Source organism: Gastrolobium bilobum, unplaced genomic scaffold, assembly GCF_033153095.1.
Source record: "Gastrolobium bilobum isolate Gb01-03AN ecotype WA unplaced genomic scaffold, APGP_CSIRO_Gbil_v1 utg8480, whole genome shotgun sequence".
Classification (NCBI taxonomy): Eukaryota; Viridiplantae; Streptophyta; class Magnoliopsida; order Fabales; family Fabaceae; genus Gastrolobium; species Gastrolobium bilobum.
In genome coordinates this window covers 668603-689790 of record NW_026899605.1, presented here as the reverse complement: position 1 = coordinate 689790, position 21188 = coordinate 668603, and the positions used below count along the sequence as shown (strand labels likewise).

Here is a 21188-nt window from a genome sequence, read left to right as displayed (position 1 = left end):
CAAAAAATAATATCCAGCCAACTTTGATTGAATTAATGTCTTTATTTACTATGCTGACTATCATGCAGTCAAGCATGTAAATCTCAGGAGAAAAAAATCTATCCATACAGTGGCCAAGTCAATAACGCCAAACTGGGACAACAACCCTGCAATCTCACAAGACATGCATGCAGAATATTTTCTTCGTTAGTAGGACATTCCTTGCAATAGGTATCTCCATGATTCCATTTGCTTGTATAAGCTTTACAACGAATTCTATTGTGACCAATTAACCATATGCAATGTTCGTATCATTTGTGAACCATGCCACCTCCATTAAGATTTCCACATGGAGCCGAACTGGAACTTTTCATTACTTATGAGGCAGTTGTACGCATTAGTGCAAGTGTTTAATTTATTAGTAATATGAGCTTTAAAGTTTAAATGCAAGTGAGATCGATGGTTAAAATTGGTCTCTGACTTTTTATTCTTATACAGATATAAGTTGATCCTACTCTTAATATTATTTTTTAATTTAAATTTTGAATTTTTGTATTATTTTTTCTTCTCTAAATTATTTTTATCAGTAATTTTCCCAAAACAAGAAATTAACAAATATTAAATTTTATTATAATAATAATTTTTACGTATATTTTATTTTGATATGTAATTTAGATTTAAACATACGGTGTATTAAAATTAAATAAAAAAGAAATTCATCCTTTGTTTTTCTTATTGTAAGAAATATTCTTATCTGTGGAGTGTAAATGAGTTGAGTTAGTTAAACTAGATTAGAATTTGATTTAAATAAATTAGATATGTATAAAATATTTTAAGCCTATTATGGCTTTTAGCTTGGTCTAGCTAAATTATAGGTATCAAAAGGTCTGGCCAAGTCCTGTTTGTCTATTTATTGGGCTTTCAAGAATTAAAATACATATATACTTTTTAAAATAAATTTTTCTTAAAGCCTGTGTATGTTATATTTTATTAAATATACTAAGTTATATTTTATTAAATATATTAAGTTAGGCCATTGTAGAGCCGTAGAAACCTGATAGATCGTATGACCCATATATATATATATATATATATACATACTGCGTCATGTTTCGAGAAATAAAAAAAATCCTATGACATACAATCATTATTTTTTGTAAAAATAATAAATTCTTATTAAATTTTATATATTATGTAAAGAATTTTTTTGGTATGATATTATATAAAGAATTAATTTAATCTAAACGCTTAAAAATTCTTATTGAGTTATATCATTATTTTTTAATACATCTAGTCAGGCCAAATATGTTTTTAAGTTTCGAAATATAAAAATTAAATTTTTTATTAAGAACGAGAGCGGTAAGAATTGAATTTTGAATTCCATGGCATCATAAAGATTTTGATATTATTTAAACAATTAATTCAATTAAAAAATTTAAACAATTAAATAAAAAATTATTAATTTATATTATATTATTCATTAATATTGTTCTTTCAAAAATAAATAGCATATTTTATCCTTTGAGGTTTGTTATCAAATTGTAAACGAATTAAACCTGAACATTATTAAGAACGCACTCTCCCGCGGATACACATATATCCATGGAAATGTCATTTTTTTATATATATATACATACATGGAAATGTCATTTATTCCAACTTATTTGATACAATTCTTATTCTGTGAAATCATGAAATTTGTGTAACAAACCCGTCAGCTTTTAAAGATTTTTCAACTCATATAAGATCCCTAACAACAAAAAAGTAATAAAAATTTATCCTTTTTCAATTTTACCAAAAAGATATTAAAAAGAAAGGAAATGATGATTATTTACCCATGAAATTATATTAACAAGGAAACATGATAGCACTTAACATTATTAATAATTAAATTTGTGCCAAATAAAAAAAAATGACCAATAGTTATTGAGTTTTTATTTTTATTTTTGGTAAACACCAATAGTTATTGATTTAAGTAAGGAGATTGTTTTCTTTAATTGATGGGGAACTTGTTTCCTTTAATCAAAATTCTCCGGTTCCAATCCAGAAAATAAAATATTATATTAATATTGACACACCTTGAAAAATATGACAAAAATTACTAAAAGAATAAAATATCATCAAGAATTAATTTAACCAAAAAAAAAAACTTAACTTATTATGCAAAGGTAAATAAATTATTTTATATTATATATTATATTTTTAACATATTTCCGTTATATAACTTACATAATGGTTTATTACATGGGTTTTCGTTTTATCCTTTAACATAACACAGCAAACTTTCCTACTCTCACAACATTTTGTGGGGTCCACATTTTTTAAAACAAAAAAATAAATAAAAAATTAAGGCACGCAAAACGAATCTCTATAACATTACACAATCACTTTTCCTACAACATAACTCTTATAAAACCCTTATTATATTTGAAAGATATGTGAAACCCTTATTATATTTGAAAGATATATAATATACAAACTCATCTTCTTCTTTTTTTTTGAAATATTCCAATCGGTTCATTGCTTCGCAACTAATCCGATTCGGGACGGGTCCAGGATTAAGGCTTTAAACCCCTCCCAAAGGTGGTACTGGGGAGATTCGAACACATGCTCTCACTCTCACCCCCACCTGCTTAGCTCCCATGCGCCAACTGAGCTACCACAATTTGGTTATACAGACTCATCTTGTAAAGAATTAATCCAACCTAAAAGTTTAATATGTTGGGCGAAGGTCTTTTTAATGATTTATATTATTTTTTAACACACTCTCTTACGCAAGTACCTTTTGGACTTGAAGCGTGAATATTGTATAGACCCAATTATTAATTTACCTTGTGTTTTACTTAATTTCACTAAAAATGAGGGGGCGGTATTGAACTTGTGAGCTCATGGTCATTGAAATTCGATATCATAAAGAATCAATCCAAAAAATTAAGTTGTTGGATAATGACTTTTTTAATGATTTATATTACTCTCTAACATATCTATTGATATTGAAAAAGTCTATAATATTTATTAGAGTAAAGCCTCTTTTGAGTCTCTAACAAAAAGCACGGTCTACACTTTTAGTCCCTTACAACAACAACAACAAAAAGTCTCGAGGTTCCTAAGAAATTCAAAGTGGATCCATTTAGTTGAAATCGTGATCTCTCATAAATTCAAAAAAGATCCATATTAGTCCCTCAAAATGACTAAAATGGATCCACTTTGAATTTCATAAGGACCAAGCAACTAATTTTTTTTTGGGTTCGCTTTTTCTGCAGTTATTGCAGATAAGTTATCTGCAGTAAACCCAATATGACGTCGTTTTGGGACGGAAATAATAGTGTTTTGTAATTTTAATTTATTTCAGGATTATAATAGTCTTTATATTTATAATTATTTAGGATTTCAATAATAAAATGACGTCGTTTTGAGAATAAATGTAGAAAATTTATTTGCAGTAATTGCAGAAACATTTTTCTCTTTTTTAAAAAAAAAAAAAAAAAACTGAAGTGAAGACCATATTTTTTATTAGAAACCTTAAAGGAGCTTTAGTAAAAGAATGACGTGACTATACAACATCCAATTATTTTATCGATCGAGTATAATCATTATTTACTCGTCAGAGATATTACAAGATTCTCTAATAAACGCATCTAACAACATTTTTTATGTTCATAGCTATGAACATTACATACTAATTTGGATTTCTCATAACAGAGTGGGGAGGAAGTCATTCTTCCTTTGCCTCTACAGAATCTGTATTTTGCTTAAGAAGCCAACCATTTTAATTGAGATATAAAATAAAGGAAAAAATTATTTTCTCCTATACACCCTTTAACAAATGTGTCATTTTTTTTTTCTTTTTTTTTTTCAAGTGATGGAGTTCACAAATAAGATAATTTATCTCCTATGACATAAGATTAATAGAACTCTAAAATAAAATATGTGTGGTCGGCGACTAGTTGCCCTTGTAACTTGGGAAGAGTTCTAATTACGAGAGGCCACAAGTGGAAATTTGCAGTTTCTATTATGTAACGCAGGATCAAACTTCAAAGCTAATCGTTCCGAATATAAAATTATAGCTTTTTTCCTCCTCCAAAAAGATATACAAAGTTATTATAACCAAATTTAAACTGGGAAAATGGATCTCTCATGTGGGAAAAAAGTTACTATATGGTTATGTTTTTGTAATTATATATTTAAATATTTTTTTTCTTTCTTTTTTTTTTTTTATAACATTCTTTCTTTTTTTATTATCATTGATTCATCTTTAATTATGATTTCTCACGTACCATATCGTATTTTTTTTTTTTTTACCTGAGGATCCTGATGCGAATCCAAATTTTACTAAATACCATTTTTCTTCATTATAAATTCTTTTGGGTCTTCTTTTTTAATTGAGAGAATCTAAATTTTATTAAATACCATCAAATTTCTTGGGTTCTGTATTCCAGTAGATATCCCTCGTTCTACGTATGTTCGCTTGTGTACAATTAAATATACAAAAATAATATTACTATGATTTTTAACATAATTAATAGTATAGTATGAAAGCGTGGGTATCTTGAGTAAAATACTCTCATTTTATGAGTAAAAAAACTCATTTTTAATTATATTTTAAATGCTCTATCAATTTCAGGAATTTACCTTTTTACAAACTTTGGCTTATGTAAATTTTTAAAATAAAAAAGTTGTGTAGTGAAGACATTGTCATACAATTGAAAGCAGTTTCTTGTCTTAATCTTTTGTTTCTGTTTTTTTTTTTGTTTTTTTCTAACTTTTTTATATGAATTTGAGGGACCGTCCTTTTCTCTAAGTTCGTAATGCACATTTAGTTTGAATAAGAATTAAGAAATGTACATTATTCAGAGAGCCAACGCAGAAAATTGCATGTAGGATTCATTGTTGTGATGTGACTTGGTCTTTCTAGCACTATAAGTATGGCTCATTCTCTCTCTATATATTGAACAACCCAGAACACATTTCTAGTAACACATCTTAACTTGGGTTTTTCCATTTCATTGCATCATTGCATGACAAGTATATTGAAACCTGAAGCATTACACAATGGAAAGTGGTGAACTGAGAGTGGCAAGTGCACGCATAGGAAGCTCTAGTATCTGGAGAAGTAGTGCAGTTGATGTTTTTTCAGGGTCTTCACGGAAAGATGATGATGAAGAAGAGCTTAAATGGGCTGCGATTGAGAAACTTCCCACGTATCTACGCATGACCAGAGGTATACTCACTGAAGCAGAAGGTCAATCTTCAGAGATTGATATAATCAATCTTGGGCCATTACAGAGGAAGAACTTGGTGGAGAGGCTAGTCAATATTGCCGAGGAAGATAATGAGAAGTTCTTGTTGAAGTTAAGAGAACGCATTGATCGGTAAGCTAAACATGAATAAAATGATACTAAGGAAATGGATCTTTTTTATGTTTGATATGTTTGTTGCATGTGTTAAGAAATTTATTTATGATATAGTTGTGTTGCTTATATGAATATAAATCCAACTTTGAAAGTGCAGGGTTGGAATTGATATTCCAACAATTGAAGTCCGTTTTGAGCACTTGAATGTTGAAGCTGAAGCTCATGTAGGAAAAAGGGCATTGCCGACAGTCTTTAACTTCTGCATTAATTTGTTTGAGGTAAACCATTTGGTCAACTGATTTTGATGTTACCCCAATAGTTAATTTTTTGAAGCAGGGAACACTGACAATTTTATATGTACGCATTTTTTTTGCTCTCTCTTTCTGAAGGGGTTCTTGAATTCTCTTCACCTTCTTCCCAGTCGAAAGAAGCCATTCACTGTTCTTTATGATGTTAGTGGAATCATCAAGCCTAAAAGGTATAAGATGGAAAAGCCTTTGTGAAGTTTGTATGTAGGATTGTTGGGGAAATAGTAATACCTACCTATTTTTCTCAACAATTTGTTTTTGGTTTATGCAGAATGACACTGCTATTAGGCCCTCCAAGCTCAGGAAAGAGCACATTATTGTTGGCACTGGCTGGAAGACTCAGCAAAGATCTAAAAGTAAGGACATGTAAAATTGCTCTTGTTTCAGCAAGTGTGTTGATGAATGCTTAGGTTGGAGAATCAGAATTATGATTCATTCAATTCTATTGATGATAAATTGCAGTTTTCTGGGCGAGTTGCTTATAATGGTCAAGGGATGGAGGAATTTGTACCTCAGAGAACATCAGCTTATATAAGTCAAACTGATCTGCACATTGGAGAAATGACAGTTAGAGAAACATTGGCTTTTTCAGCAAGGTGTCAAGGGATCGGAACCCGTTATGGTCAGCATAGTCAACCTTGCTTTTTGGACTTTGAAGGATTATGCCATTTAATTCTCTGATTGAACTGTTTTCAATTTGTGCAACTTGCAGAGATGCTAGTAGAATTATCAAGAAGAGAGAAGGCCGAAAACATTAAGCCAGATCCTGATCTTGATATTTATATGAAGGTGAGTTAAGATAGAAATTAAATGTTTATAGACCCCATTGCTGTTCTTCGAAGTAAGCCAATGATGAATTTTCAGGCAGCAGCACTAGAAGGCCAAGAAACCAATGTAGTTACAGATTATATAATTAAGGTAGCAAAGTAAATTCAGCAAATTTGTAAAATGATTTTAAGATCAAAAGAAGAAAGAAACTTAGCTGTTCCTGTTTCTAACATTTGGCAGATTTTGGGACTAGATGTTTGTGCTGATACCGTGGTAGGGGATGACATGATTCGGGGTATTTCTGGAGGACAAAAAAAGAGAGTCACAACTGGTAAACCATAAATCTCATTGTATTCTGTATAAATATGAAATTATCAATTACCGGGTTGATTTATTTTGTGGGCAATAAATTATAGGTGAGATGCTAGTTGGACCAGCAAGAGCACTTTTCATGGATGAAATATCAACTGGTTTGGACAGTTCTACCACATTCCAAATGGTTAATTCTATAAGACAATCTATCCACATTCTGAATGGAACAGCTGTCATCTCTCTTCTCCAGCCAGCACCAGAAACTTATGAGTTATTTGATGATATAATTCTCCTCTCAGATGGACAAATTGTCTATCAGGGTCCAAGGGAAAATGTTCTTGAGTTTTTTGAATATATGGGTTTCAAATGTCCAGAGAGAAAAGGAGTAGCAGACTTTTTACAAGAAGTAATGTGTTTAGCTTCCCTAGACTTTGTTTTTCTCTTTTCATCCTTAAAAGACACAAAGAAAGGACTCAGCTCATTCTTTTCATGTATATAACAGGTAACATCAAGAAAGGATCAAGAGCAGTACTGGGCAAATAAAGACGAGCCATATATTTTTATCACTGTTAAAGAATTTGCTGAAGCATTTCAATCATTTCACATTGGTCGAAGACTTGGTGACGAACTTGCTACTCCATTTGACACCTCCAAAGGCCACCCTGCTGTTTTAACCAAAAACAAATATGGTGTTAACAAGAAGGAACTCTTAAAAGCCTGTGTATCCAGAGAATTCTTACTCATGAAAAGGAATTCTTTTGTCTATATTTTCAAGATGTGGCAAGTAAGAACTTTTTTCAAGCTTTAATATTTTCTCTTTGTTAGGAGAAGCTTCCTTAATCATTGGTGCTATTTCAACTAGATTCATGTTTGTTTGTTCTCATTCATTTTCAGTTGATTTTAACGGGCTTCATAACAATGACATTATTCCTGAGAACTGAGATGCACCGGGATACAGAAACCGATGGTGGGATCTTTATGGGTGCTCTTTTCTTCGTAATGATTGTAATCATGTTCAATGGATACTCTGAGCTATCCTTGTCCATCATGAAACTTCCTGTGTTCTATAAGCAAAGGGACCTTCTCTTTTTTCCTTCTTGGGCATACGCTCTTCCTACATGGATCCTTAAGATTCCTGTCAGCTTAGTAGAAGTTGGTGTTTGGGTAGTGATGACTTACTATGTTATAGGTTTTGATCCAAATGTTGAGAGGTGAAAATTCTTTATTTTTTTAATGCATAGACTTCATATATTTTTGCTATGCTCTTCAGTATTCTGATAGTTCCTCGTGGCAGGTTTATCAAACAGTACTTTCTGCTAGTTTGTGTCAACCAAATGGCATCTGGACTTTTTCGATTTATGGGTGCAGTTGGGAGGAACATTATTGTCGCAAACACAGTTGGATCATTTGCTTTACTTGCAGTTATGGTCATGGGTGGATTCATCCTATCCAGAGGTGAAGTGTTAGTGCAGTTTATTCTCAAATATGCCTATTGCTTGTTTCAAGGTATTTTGATATCAAAATCTTACAGAAACTACGTTCTTTTTGCTTCAGTTGATGTGAAGAAGTGGTGGTTATGGGGTTATTGGGTCTCTCCCATGATGTATGGACAGAATGCTATAGCTGTGAATGAATTCCTTGGAAAGAGTTGGTCACATGTAAGCGATACAATCACATTCCCATGAATGAAACATGTATAAGAATACAAATATATAACTAGTGAACAGTCTTGATCAGTGTTTGATAAATGTGAATATTTATTGCATTGCAGGTTCCACCTAATTCAACAGAACCATTAGGAATACAGGTCTTGAAGGCACGTGGGATTTTCCCTGAAGCATACTGGTATTGGATTGGAGTTGGAGCTTCCATTGGATACATGTTACTATTCAACTTACTTTTCCCATTGGCCTTACATTATCTTGACCGTAAGTACTGTATAAGTATCCTATACATGTGCCATATGTGAAATTGAAGCAGTGCTCTAACAATTGAAACATTTTGCTGCAGCATTTGATAAACCCCAAGCTTTAATATCAGAAGAATCCTTAGCTGAGAGAAATGCTGGAAGAAACGAACAGATCATTGAACTGTCGTCTACATTTGAAGTTCCTTCCGGTTGGTTACAAGTTCACTCACTTTCTATTCCTATTTTAACTTCACATTTTCATGCAGTGTAAGATGTTCACTATAATTTCAATGCAGATAAAGGGAATGAAAGTCGAAGAAGTTTGTCCTCTAGAACACTGTCAGCAAGAGTGGGAAGCATTAGTGCAGCTGATGACAACAGGAAGCGAGGGATGGTTCTTCCTTTCACACCCCTTTCTATCACTTTTGATGAAATCAGTTATGCAGTGGACATGCCACAGGTACAAAAATTGACTTCAGAAAACGAATCATTAACTTGAAATGTAGTAGTGGCCTTTTCTGTAATAGAGCATTAGAACAAGTCACCCTATATGCACTCCATAGCATACTATATTGGCATAATGAAGGTTACATAACACTTTAGAATTAAACAAGCATAAAATGCGAGAGCCATTTGCAGTCTTCCTCTTTGATATATTTCTAATGGTTCCCTGGAAGTGGATCCTGATTCATTTCCCTTTATGCTTGCAGGAAATGAAGAACCAAGGCATTCTTCAAGATCGACTTGAACTTTTGAAGGGTGTTAATGGAGCTTTTAGACCAGGAGTTTTGACAGCTCTAATGGGTGTAAGTGGTGCTGGTAAAACGACTCTAATGGACGTGTTGTCTGGAAGAAAAACAGCAGGATATATTCAAGGGCAAATCACTATATCCGGTTACCCTAAAAAGCAAGAAACCTTTGCTCGCATATCAGGATATTGTGAGCAGACTGATATCCACTCTCCACATATTACAGTCTATGAGTCTTTGGTTTATTCTGCATGGCTCCGGTTACCCCCTGAGGTTGATTCTTCCACCAGACAGGTAAAGCCTGTCAGGTTTTGGTTTCTCTTTTACTTTGTGAATTAGGTCATGGTATACTAACACACCACACATGACATTGTACCTTCTTCCAATTGTCCAATTTAATGTCATTTGCCTAAAGCTCCTATTGATTGTTGTAGATGTTCATTGAGGAAGTTATGGAGCTGGTGGAGCTAACTCCATTAAGAGAAGCCCTGGTTGGATTGCCTGGAGTTGATGGTCTGTCCACGGAGCAGCGCAAGAGGTTAACAATTGCTGTTGAACTTGTTGCTAATCCATCTATTATATTCATGGATGAACCTACCTCTGGCCTTGATGCAAGAGCTGCTGCTATAGTAATGAGAACAGTGAGGAATACAGTGGATACAGGGAGAACTGTGGTGTGTACAATCCACCAGCCTAGCATTGATATATTTGATGCTTTTGATGAGGTCAGAGACCCTTTTCCTTTTTCTAACTTGCTCCACAAAAATTGAGTGGTCTCAATGCTGAACATCTATGTTGTATTGTTACAGCTACTTCTCTTGAAGCGTGGAGGTGAGGAAATATATGTGGGGCCTTTAGGCCAGCAGTGTTCTCACCTTATCAATTACTTTGAGGTCAGTGCTATCTCTAGTTAGTAATAAGTAACTAAATAGTTCTATATTATCAATCAGTTTGTTCATCAAAGTAAGCTGTGCTTGGTGTAGGGAATTAATGGAGTGCCAAAAATTAAGAATGGTTATAATCCTGCCACTTGGATGTTGGAGGTTACTTCAGAAGCACAAGAAGCAGCTCTTGGAGTTAACTTCGCAGCAATATACAAGAATTCCGACCTATATAGGTAGGAACAACTTAAGAAAATTCCATGTAATATCATTAGAAATCCACAATGGAAAACTTGATTCAGATGTTTGGAAGAAGACTCTTGTCTTAAGCATTTGTTACTGTTAATATGCTTTTCTATGGTTAATCAATATTGCACAATTACATTCAGGAGAAACAAGGACTTGATCAGGGAACATAGTACACCTCCAGCGGGTTCTGAAGAGTTGTACTTCCCCACAAAGTACTCAATGTCTTTCTTCACCCAATGTATGGCTTGCCTTTGGAAACAGCATCTATCATACTGGCGAAATCCTCCATATAGTGCAGTGAGACTCTTGTTCACAACATTCATAGCTTTGTTGTTCGGGACAATATTTTGGGATATTGGCTCCAAAAGGTACCACAATGAAACCTGTTGAGATATATAAAACCATTAATTTAGCCTCACCCAATAGCTTAAACTTTTGGGTTGAATTGGTTCTTTACATGGTATCAGAGCCTCGGTGTATCAGGTTCGATTCTCACCGCCTCCCACTTTCTTTCTAGTGAAATTTCTTAGGTAGGTGGGCCTGTGCATTGTCCACCCTTCAAGTCCAGTGGGCTCTCGTATGAGGGGGCGTGTTGAGATATATAAAACCATTAATGTAGCCTCACTCAATAGTTTAAGTTTTTGGGTTGAATTGGTTCTTTACACAACTAATATCCCTAATTTCTTTAGCCTCGTTTCTGAGTTCATTTTTTGTGACCATTATTTATATATTCTTCTAAATGCAGGTATAGAAAACAAGATCTATTTAATGCAATGGGATCCATGTACGCTGCAGTCCTCTTCATTGGGGTACAAAATGCTACATCTGTGCAGCCAGTTGTAGCCATTGAGAGAACAGTTTTCTATAGAGAAAAAGCTGCTGGGATGTACTCAGCTTTGCCTTATGCATTTGGACAGGTATGCATCAAGTTGCTCATGTAATAACTAAGGAATATTAACTATTAATTAACACTAATTATGAAGTTGAATGAAAATAGAACTGTTTACTTATGAGAAAATTTTAACCAACTTTCTTCATTTGAAATATTCAGGTTGCCATTGAGATCCCATACGTACTCATACAGACCCTCGTATATGGGGTTATAGTGTATGCTATGATTGGATTTGATTGGACTCCTACCAAGTTCTTTTGGTATATCCTCTTCATGTTCTTCAGCTTTTTATACTTTACCTTATATGGGATGATGGCTGTTGGTGCTACCCCGGATCCCAACATTGCTGCTATAGTTTCAATTGGGTTCTACTTGATATGGAACCTTTTCTCAGGATTTGTCATTCCAAGAAGTGTAAGTTCCAATGTCCCTTTAGCTTCATTTTAATATTAGACCAATGTACTTGTAGACAATATAACTCACAAAGGTTAAAATCTTGATATGTAACAGAGGATGCCAGTATGGTGGAGATGGTACTTTTGGATTTGTCCTGTTTCTTGGACACTATATGGATTGGTTACTTCACAATTTGGGGATATAAAAGAATATATGGAGAATGGAGACACTGTGGAAGAGTTTGTTTCGAGTTATTTTGGGTATAGATATGATTTCATAGGCATTGCTGCGGCTGTGCTTGTTGGTTTTTCACTGCTCTTTGGATTTATTTTTGCCTTTTCAATTAAGACATTCAATTTCCAAAAGAGATGAGTGTTTTACACAACTTGTAAATGAATTATCAAATTACAGAATTTTGTTGAATTACAAGGATACATAGAAACGTTGATACAACTCTCCTTTGTTGTGCAAAATGGAAAGTCATTTCTGCATGCGCTTTCATTCTTATTGTATTCTTTTTCATATAGACAATTATTTTTTACTATTTATTCATAAAACTTTAATATATATATATATATATATATATATATATATATATATATATATATATCACCATACCCTCTTCATTGTATTTTTCTTATTTTGGGAATCTCAATAATTGGTCCATGGCCTATGGGAATGTGAATATCGCCTCTAGTGACAAAATTAAGTACGAATGAACATAAAAGGAGACCAATGAAAGGAATAGATGAAAAGCCAACAAAAGCAAAGAGAAGAATTCAGGGGATCATTTTGATCAAATTGATTCCATTTAATCGATTTGGTTGACAATCATCATACAACAATGTGATCATTGGCTCAAAATTAAATACTTAGGTTAATAATGGATGTAAAAAAAATCATTTGAATAACTATTAATGTCCTTGTATTTTTATTTTTATTTTTATTTTTTTGCCCCTAAGAAACTACTGCTCTTAATCAAAATCCGGCATGGAATTAACCAGGGAAAGGATTCAATTGAAAAATACAAACACTTAAATTCAAAGGGGGAAAAACTGGAATCAAATGTTAAATAATTTGATGAACAATTATATATTAAATTGAAATACACTTTTTGAAAGTAACTTCTTGTTTTAAGTAATTTTTCTTCACAAGGACTTACTATTATTTTTTCTTTAAATTTCTCGTTAAAGCTATTGGATAATGGTATAGATTGTACAAATACATAAACATAATTACTAGAAATATCTTATCCCTTACAAGAATGTGCCTTCTAAACATCATCTCCCAATAGACACCCAAGCTACAAACACAAGGATACGCCTGATGAGATCCCAACATGATAGTGCCCCTCATAGTCTCTAATCACAAACGAGCGCTGAAGCTACGTATTGATTGGCTTTGTTTATGCAAAAACATAATAAGAATGAAGCAGGGCCAGTAACTCTACATCGCCAATGACCAAATGACTAAATTAAATGTAGACTAGATGCCGCATATGTTACAGTCTAAGTTTTCTCTCAGCCTACACCTACAATTACAAATGAATGTTAATTCTCAGAGGTAACCAAAAGGAAAATTGAACAAGAGGGAACCAAAAGGACTACAAAAAGAAAACTGAACCAAAAGGTACCAAAAGGACTACAAAAGGAAAATTGAACAAGAGGGAACCAAAAGGTCTACAAAAAGAAAATTGAACCAAAAGGACTTGTGCCAACTCAATTACCCAAGTCGTCCAGGAAGCTTTGCAACTCTTTCAAACCTTCAGCAGAGAAGCTCCTGTGTACTCTAGAGCGCGGTGCCACCAAGTTAGGTGGAGGCTGCTGCTGGAAGCAAACCACAACAGCAGCTAAATTGTCTCCGCTCTTTCTCTTTAAAGCCTCATCAACCAGATCTTTACTACACATGACTGGGTTGTTATGCTCCTGAAGCCTGCGCCGAGCAAAATCCACTGCATTTTGGCTCCTAAATACTTCCCAAATCCCATCGCTACCCATGATGAGAAATTCATCCTCAGCAGTGAGCTTTGAAGTCATGAGTTCAGGTTCTGCACTGAGTGGTCCACCATCTCTGCTTTTCATTCCTTCCATGTGCCAGTCACCAAGAGCGCGAGCAACATTAAGTTGTCCATTAAGATAACCGTCATAGACATATCCCCCAGATGCCTCTATACGCTTCTTCTCTTTGCTGCAAATCGGTTTATGATCTCTTGACATTTCAATTGCTTTTCCACGACGGCACAGCACTGCTCGACAATCTCCAGCATTTGCCACCACTAGCAACCTGGAATAAGAAACTATAATCAACATGCATCCAATCAAACATATGTAGTTGATGTCACATCTGTTTTATGTTGAAGGAGAATAAAATTGGAAATATGGACCAACTTTTGTGACAAGCCAAAATGCTCTTGAACCTCATTCTGATGATTTCTGGATTTTGTACTTACTCAAAAAAGGTGGAAACTTACTCAAAGATGAACAAATAACATACTTTCGGGCTTTTGGCACTATTTGAAAAAATATAATGTGCACCCACATTACTGAATAATGAAAGTCAAAACCCTGACCTTCCAATAACAAGAGCAGCCAATGCAGTGGTGCCAGATGCAAGGGCAGCATCCAGAGAGCAAGCTTCTGCAAAGGCATTGTCTGTTTGCAGAAATGCTGAAGCAAATATCCTTTCAATATCTCTTGGGAAATCTTCAACCTCAAGAATGAACTTCGGCAAATGATGACAAGCAAAGTCAGCAGCATGCTTTCCACCATGCCCATCAAATACCTGACAAAGCCATTGGCATGTGATGTTACCTGACTTACCACAAACAGTTTACAAACAAATGCAAGCAACATACACAAATTTCTCTATTCTTGTCAGCCGTACAAACTCCATGACCCTGCATGGTTTGTGTAAAATGAATTTTTTTTTTTTTTGATAACATGTGTAAAATGAATTTACATGCATGGGTCCATGACATTGGTAAAGCAACACATTATTACCAGAGAACATTAGCATGTGATGGGATTTGCAAAGAACTTCCAAACAGACGTCATCAGATGTGGATAACATAAGGGTGACAGAAGACAAAATGAAAGAAAGAAATAAAAAAGAAAATAATGGCGCATGAGGATGACAATGAATAAAAAAAACACGGAAAAACTAAAATTCATGCACACAATAATCAGTACTCCAATCAAGTTACCGCCAAGAGTAGGGATATACCCCATAAAAAGCACTGGGTCCATCTATATTGTTCTTGAGCCCGTAATCCTCAATAAAGTTGTCAGCACAAACATATACATCTTCCATACTTGACCGGAATCCAATATCAGCACATGCTCCAGAACGAAGCATTGGGAGGAAATCAGACAGAAAATCTTCAGATACATGTCCTGGCTCAGCTAATACATCAGACAACTTTGTTTTCATCTGCTTATCACCATAAAAAATCAGAAAAGAACACATCAAAAAATGAAAAAAAAAATTAAAAAAGTTTAACTTTTTCAGTGGAAACTTGAACTCCAAAATTAACACCACTAACAGCAGTCATTAATAACCAATGACAAGGCTGTATAAACTACGTCAACAATAAAACTACGGAAGAGGTTATACTTACTACCTTTTTTTCTTACTATCAAATCTTAACCATTGATTTCTGTCAATCTAACGTTTATAATTTATTGGGTCACACTTATTAATTCCTAATAAATTATAATTGTTAGATTGGCAGAAATCAACGGTTAAGATAGATTTAGTAATAAGAGATAAAAAAAAGATAGTAAGTATAACATTTCCCTAAAACTAATTAGGATAAGATGAACAAAACGAAGATCCCCAGCAGGTTAGCACATCTTGTAGTGCCCATCTAAATTGCTAAATGCCTGTTCCTGCTATTGAAAAAATAAAAAACCCCAATTGTTCCTCACAAGAAGGAATAAAGCGCAATCTTTTCCAGATTTTACATGATGTTTTTATCTAATTCGCTGCTTCCACGATCTCACATCGTTGTTTAACATTTCTTTTTCCCAACAGAATTTCCTTCTATCCTAATCCTAGACTTAAGAGAGAGAGAGAGAGAGAAAAACCAAAAGCTAAAAATACTTGCACATAAGACTCAACAGTTTTCCTTTGCTACAACTTTCCAAAAACACTCACAGCATCAAAATGACAAATGGAAAGAAAAAGGAATGATGCCAAAAACTTACAAATATAGATAGAATCACTTTAAGGAATTTAATAGCTCCTGTTCTAACAACAACAGAATAAATTATTCTATGTCCGTCCAAAAAAGATAAGCACACTAACACCATAAGCACAGTGAATCTACCACTTTTTTATATATAAAAATAAATCTAATCTTGAGGGGGGAAAATAAATAATTTTTTGAGAGGTGAGAAACTTACAAGAGAATGGTGGCGAACAAGGGAATTCTTGCATGGCCGCACCAAAGGATCAGTGCTGTGGCATTGGCTTGGTGGGTTTGGATTGGGAGGTCGACTCTCACTAGAGCTCCTACTTTCACCACAACAATTCAACCCTTCAATTTCTTCCATTCTTCTCAACCATAAGATCCCCGTTCCAAATACCCACGATTACCCGACCCAGTAACTGCAAATCGAAATGGGTTCGACCCAGATTATAAAAAGTTATTGGGTAGCTATCGCGACTGTAAAAATTAGGTCTTTTTGGAATTAGGTTGGGTGGTTGGGTCTCGGCGATACAAAGGGAACAAGGTGTCACGAATGTAGGGATTCGTGAGAAGGGGTTTACAAATAGGAGTGGCTGCACACAAATGTTGTTAAAAATAGAGAGAGAGAAAAGGATTCACCGTCGTAGCTGAAGGCGGTGGTCGGTGGCAGGTTCGTAACGACGTCGTTTGTCTATGTAGCGTTGCGGAAGGCGTTTTGAACTTTGTTAACGGCACGAAACCTTCTCTCCGGGGGCACGTCTTTTTCATTATACATGAAAACTATAAAGTAAATGAATAAATCTAATAAAATATCTTTCTTTGTTGAAAACAGTATGATTGATGATTTCCATTTTCAAATTTCAAAGACATAGCAGCATCAACCAAAGGATGGTTAGATTAGATATGTTCTCCAATCATTAGACCTCTTTAGTCATCATCGTAAAAACATTAAACTTGCATTTTATGTAACAGTAGCATAAAGCTATACCATTTTTTTAAATTATATTTACACGAGAGATTATAGTTATTATCTCTTTTTCTTACTATCTCTTATTATCAAATCTTAACCGTTGATTACCGTCAATCTAACGATTATAATTTATTAAAAATTAATAAAATTACAATCGTTACGTTATATTAACAAAAATCAACGGTTAAGATTTAGTAATAAAAGATACTAAAAAAAAATAGTAACTATAACCTCTCCTTATATTTATACATTTTTTATAAATTTTTATAATTATTTTTTATTATTTAATTAAAATCAAACCAACGATTACAAAAAAATAAAAAACATAAATTGAGATCCATTAATTTCATTTTATTTAACATAAAAAATGGTTATAAAAAATGGGAGAGGTTATATTTATTGTCTATTTTCCCTTACCACCTTTTACGATCATTCTTATGGTTGTTGGATTAAAATTAAATCAAATGTTTGGTACATAGTATAAGATAAGGCCTGATAGTATAAGAACTGATTAAATTTTAATATTATCCAACGTTTGTTATGATATTGTTTAAGATAATATCCTCCAATATTTTATAAAAATAATATATTAAAAAATTTATTTTAATATATTAATATTGAAATGATATATTAATTCTTGAGAATTGTACTTATAAGCAATATTAATACATCAATCATTTATCAGGCCTGATTAAGTTATACATCATTTTGATGTATTAAGGGGTTCTGCTGTATAAGTTTATACTATATGATGGTCACACCAAATAACTTAAAATTTCATAACGTATAGTATAACCTTATACTATCAAGTCTTATACATCACACCAAACTGGCCGTAATTCTCATTTAATGTTATTTTGTAATTATTGATTTGATTTTAATCCAATAATTATAAAAATAAATATAAAATATATTATAAAAAATTGTAAATATAATTTTTTTAAGGGAAAAAAGTTTCCGATGTTACTTTAGATAACTTTATCTAATGTTCATCGAAACGACGTCGTTTTGGGGTTGAAAAAGTAAAAAATTAGAGTGATAAAGACTATTATAACCCTGAAATAAATTAAAATTACAAAAATACCATGATTTTCGTCTCAAAACGACGTCGTTTTGATGAACATTAGATAAAGTTATCTAAAGTAACATCAGAAAAAACAAACCCTTTTTTTAATATAAAAACTTAAAAATCAGTTCCGTGATTGACTTCCGTCAGTTTGAAATGTGTAATAGTCTATAATTATAAACAGAACTTGAAAATTTAGATAAAAAATTAAGATTAGGCTAAAAAATCATCAAACAAAATATTGATAGGGAAATAAGTTAGAAAAACAGTGAGAATATTTTACAAATATTAAAAGTTAAGTATTAAATCCTATTCCATGAAAATATAAAATAAGGAATGAGGTTTCGTGAATTTGTGGAATAAAATTCACAATAGATCGAGATGTCATTTTTCTTTTCCTTTGTTGGCTTCTGCTTTTTATGAACTTGCAACCCATGATAAAGACTAAGGGGTTTGTATTTATCATACAACATGATCAAAAAAAAAATCTACACACACAATATTTTGTGAAGTCCGTATTTTTTGAAGCAAAAAAAAAAATTACGGCACGCAAAACGAATCTCTATAACATAGCAAAATCATTTTTTCTACAACATAACTTTTATAAAACTCAAAAGACTAAATAGGCATGAAATGGGCTGTCCAATGTTGATTTTAATAATTAATAAGCACGTCTCTATTGGTATTCTGACTCAGTTGTTACTATGTTTGTCATCGTGATTAAAATTTCTAAATGTATCGATACTTATCTATGATAAATCAGCCAAAGAATCTTCTTTATGCCCACAAGGCTAGTAGCTCCAAGGGGTAGAAAGTGCAACAATGCTCCACAGAATTCCGAAGAAAACTATTTTTCAGTGCCTCATTTTCTTTTGCTCAAAAAATTTAGGTTACTTATAATTATAGCCATCTTGTTCACATGATCTTTTACGCAGTGCCTGTTAACCTTTAATTTGAATTTCTTTTGGTGAGAAATTACCCATCTTCTTCTAGAAATGAATGCAGCCTGGTGGTACTTTAAAAATTATTTGATGCTTTGCTTAAATTTTAGTCTCACTATTCACAAATACTTTTTTTAAAATAAAAAATACCCTTTTATCAAATATTAAAGTATTTTGATCATAAAAATATTAAATATTTATTAGTATAAGCTTAATAAATTTTTTGCATGCTAGATTTGGTGTGAAAATATGAAAGAATAAAGTGGAAAGATGAATGTTTATTGGGAAAAAAAAAAGTGTAAAGAAGTAAGATAAAGGGAGAGTTGGGGGCGAAGACCAAGCAAGCAAGCATGGTCGAAGAAATTCATCCCTAGGGGTGCGTTTGGTACGCAGATTATTTTTGTTTGCCTGGGATAGGGAGATCGGCAACATGGTTTACCCATGTTTGGTTGCAGATAAAGCGCAAGTTTGCCGGATATCTCATTGTCCTATTTTTTTGTTTTTTGTGTGATTTAATGGGAAAGTGATGAGAGAAGTTGTCCATCGAAAATATAGGATTCACTGTTACCCGGGGAAGTGAATCCTCGAGCGCGAAAATGATTACCAAAATAACCCCACTTTTGTACAGAAAGATTAGATGGTGGATTGACAATATATATGGTGGAGTGCACGTTTCGTGGAAAAAGGAGAAAGGCAGTTTGTGGTTGTGCAATTTCTCCCTCCATTTTCTGTTGTCCTAGCTGAGCTTCTTCCTTGCATGTGAGTGAGGATGTGGGTATTTGTGTTGGCCTTTTGATTTTATTTGCTTTTGAATGTGCATTTTGCATTTTGTTGAAGGTGGGTTTAGTGGTTGTGATATATTCGAAACCCTAACTGAGCTGCATTTTGCATTTTGCTATTTATGACTGACTTGTTTCATTGGTTTGCTCACTGATCCCTTCTTTCATGTTCCGAAGTAGAAGCGGTTGAAGGTGCTGAGGTATTTGTTTGCTTTCTCCACAAAGGACTCGCAAGTGAGATAACTGAGGTAAAATAATGACACTTCCAATTTGACTACAATGATTTTATCGTGTGATGATAAAAAAAAATTGGAGATATTTGGGTTGTGGTTGGTAATATATAGTTTTTTAGAAATGTAAGTTTTGTGATACTCCTCTGTTGTTGTCAATGGGTTGCTACTGTTTAATCTGTATACCCAGTCCAACCAATCTCTCTTCAGATTTGCCAAACTGTTTGAAATTGGAGAATAAATATTTTTTTGAACTCAAAAACTCATGGATAATATGTCACTATTCCTTTTATTCTTGTATCCCTCTCCAGACACCCAAATAAAAGAAGGATACCTATGGCCAAAAAGGCTAAAACAACAAAACATTTTTTTGGGGAGTCTGCATCATTGACCTTTTAGAAATGGGGTTTATGCAGTTCCCTCGAAGCCAAGAAACTAATGAACAAATGACATAAAACTAATGAACATAAACAGACAATTAGCTCATAAACAACAATAAAAGCCAACGAAGTAATGAAATATTTGAGATGAATAATAGTGAGTTAATTAATGGAACTGGATCACTACAAATGCTACTGCTACGTAAAGCAAGCGAGGAGGTTTTTTATGAACTTTTCGTGAAATGGTATACCTGTGGAAGACCATTTATTCAGCTTTAAAAGTTATTTGACCGAAGGTGAAATATTTATATTGGCAAACCCATGTGATCGTAGTTGTGGTCAAGGATATATATTAAATGGAAGTGTTATATTAAAATCAGCATGAAGTGGAACAACAAAGCCTTTTTTATTAATTGCATGGAGTGTGGAGGCTGATTGTTTGTTGCCTCCAATCTGCCCATGCTTTTTTCAACCCTGAAGTTGAGTTTCTCAAATTGATGATATCTAGGTGGAGTTTTTGTATCATACATTAAGCATCGTAGAGTTTAATAGTACCCTACAGTCATGACCATTAGTTTGGTTTATAACCTTATGCCCTCTAATTCTTGTATTATTCATTGTGTTCTTATACTTTTACTTCGTTCATCATTGTTGGATTAATGTTAATTACTTTAACCTTGTTGTGTTAGATTGAGGCAATGACCAAAGCAATGGAGTTGAGTGTCGTTATTGTTATCCTTTGTCATTTGCAATCTTTGAATCATCTCACTATGTTATTAGTGAGAATTTATGGTATTTTATTAGCTGATATGGAAAGAAGGAAAAGATCAAGGAGG

General features: G+C 33.3%; 2 protein-coding genes across 8 annotated transcripts; one reads left to right on the top strand and one right to left on the bottom strand.

Moving 5' to 3' along the window:
• The first annotated feature begins 5031 nt into the window (after window positions 1-5031).
• Window positions 5032-12169, top strand: LOC133291886 (pleiotropic drug resistance protein 1-like). 7 transcript variants are annotated; one of them, XM_061490239.1, is made up of 24 exons: window positions 5032-5351; window positions 5491-5611; window positions 5723-5811; window positions 5913-5997; window positions 6104-6263; window positions 6354-6430; window positions 6506-6559; window positions 6650-6740; window positions 6826-7127; window positions 7224-7505; window positions 7616-7932; window positions 8016-8176; window positions 8276-8379; window positions 8493-8649; window positions 8732-8813; window positions 8994-9090; window positions 9341-9673; window positions 9814-10104; window positions 10189-10272; window positions 10363-10496; window positions 10650-10877; window positions 11255-11426; window positions 11561-11815; window positions 11912-12169. In XM_061490239.1, exons 1-24 carry the CDS (start codon window positions 5032-5034, stop codon window positions 12167-12169), a joined length of 4254 nt encoding a protein of 1417 aa, XP_061346223.1. The 7 variants fall into 7 exon arrangements, with proteins under 7 accessions (XP_061346223.1, XP_061346222.1, XP_061346220.1 ...); XM_061490238.1 differs by having other exon boundaries at window positions 8732-8816; window positions 8964-9090; XM_061490236.1 differs by having other exon boundaries at window positions 8732-8839; window positions 8933-9090.
• Window positions 12170-13071: 902 nt separating this feature from the next.
• On the bottom strand, window positions 13072-16785 carry LOC133291892 (probable protein phosphatase 2C 22). Its single transcript, XM_061490246.1, has 4 exons — window positions 16201-16785; window positions 15020-15226; window positions 14367-14578; window positions 13072-14080 (listed from the first exon to the last, which is right to left on the bottom strand). The coding sequence occupies exons 1-4, from the start codon at window positions 16348-16350 to the stop codon at window positions 13516-13518; spliced, it is 1134 nt and encodes a 377-aa protein (XP_061346230.1). The 5' UTR covers window positions 16351-16785; the 3' UTR covers window positions 13072-13515.
• Between the last annotated feature and the right edge of the window lie 4403 nt (window positions 16786-21188).

Bases quoted from the DNA above. Each gene is read 5' to 3' on its own strand.
- LOC133291886 (XM_061490233.1), top strand. From the start codon at position 5,032: ATGGAAAGTGGTGAACTGAGAGTGGCAAGTGCACGCATAGGAAGCTCT. The intron at 5,812-5,912 runs GTATAAGATGGA...TGGTTTATGCAG, and splicing joins GGAATCATCAAGCCTAAAAG to AATGACACTGCTATTAGGCC. The intron at 8,840-8,932 runs GTTGGTTACAAG...ATGCAGATAAAG, and splicing joins TACATTTGAAGTTCCTTCCG to GGAATGAAAGTCGAAGAAGT.
- LOC133291892 (XM_061490246.1), bottom strand. From the start codon at position 16,350: ATGGAAGAAATTGAAGGGTTGAATTGTTGTGGTGAAAGTAGGAGCTCT. The intron at 14,579-15,019 runs GTATATCCCTAC...TGGCTTTGTCAG, and splicing joins GACCCAGTGCTTTTTATGGG to GTATTTGATGGGCATGGTGG. The intron at 14,081-14,366 runs GTCAGGGTTTTG...TTCTTATTCCAG, and splicing joins GCTGCTCTTGTTATTGGAAG to GTTGCTAGTGGTGGCAAATG.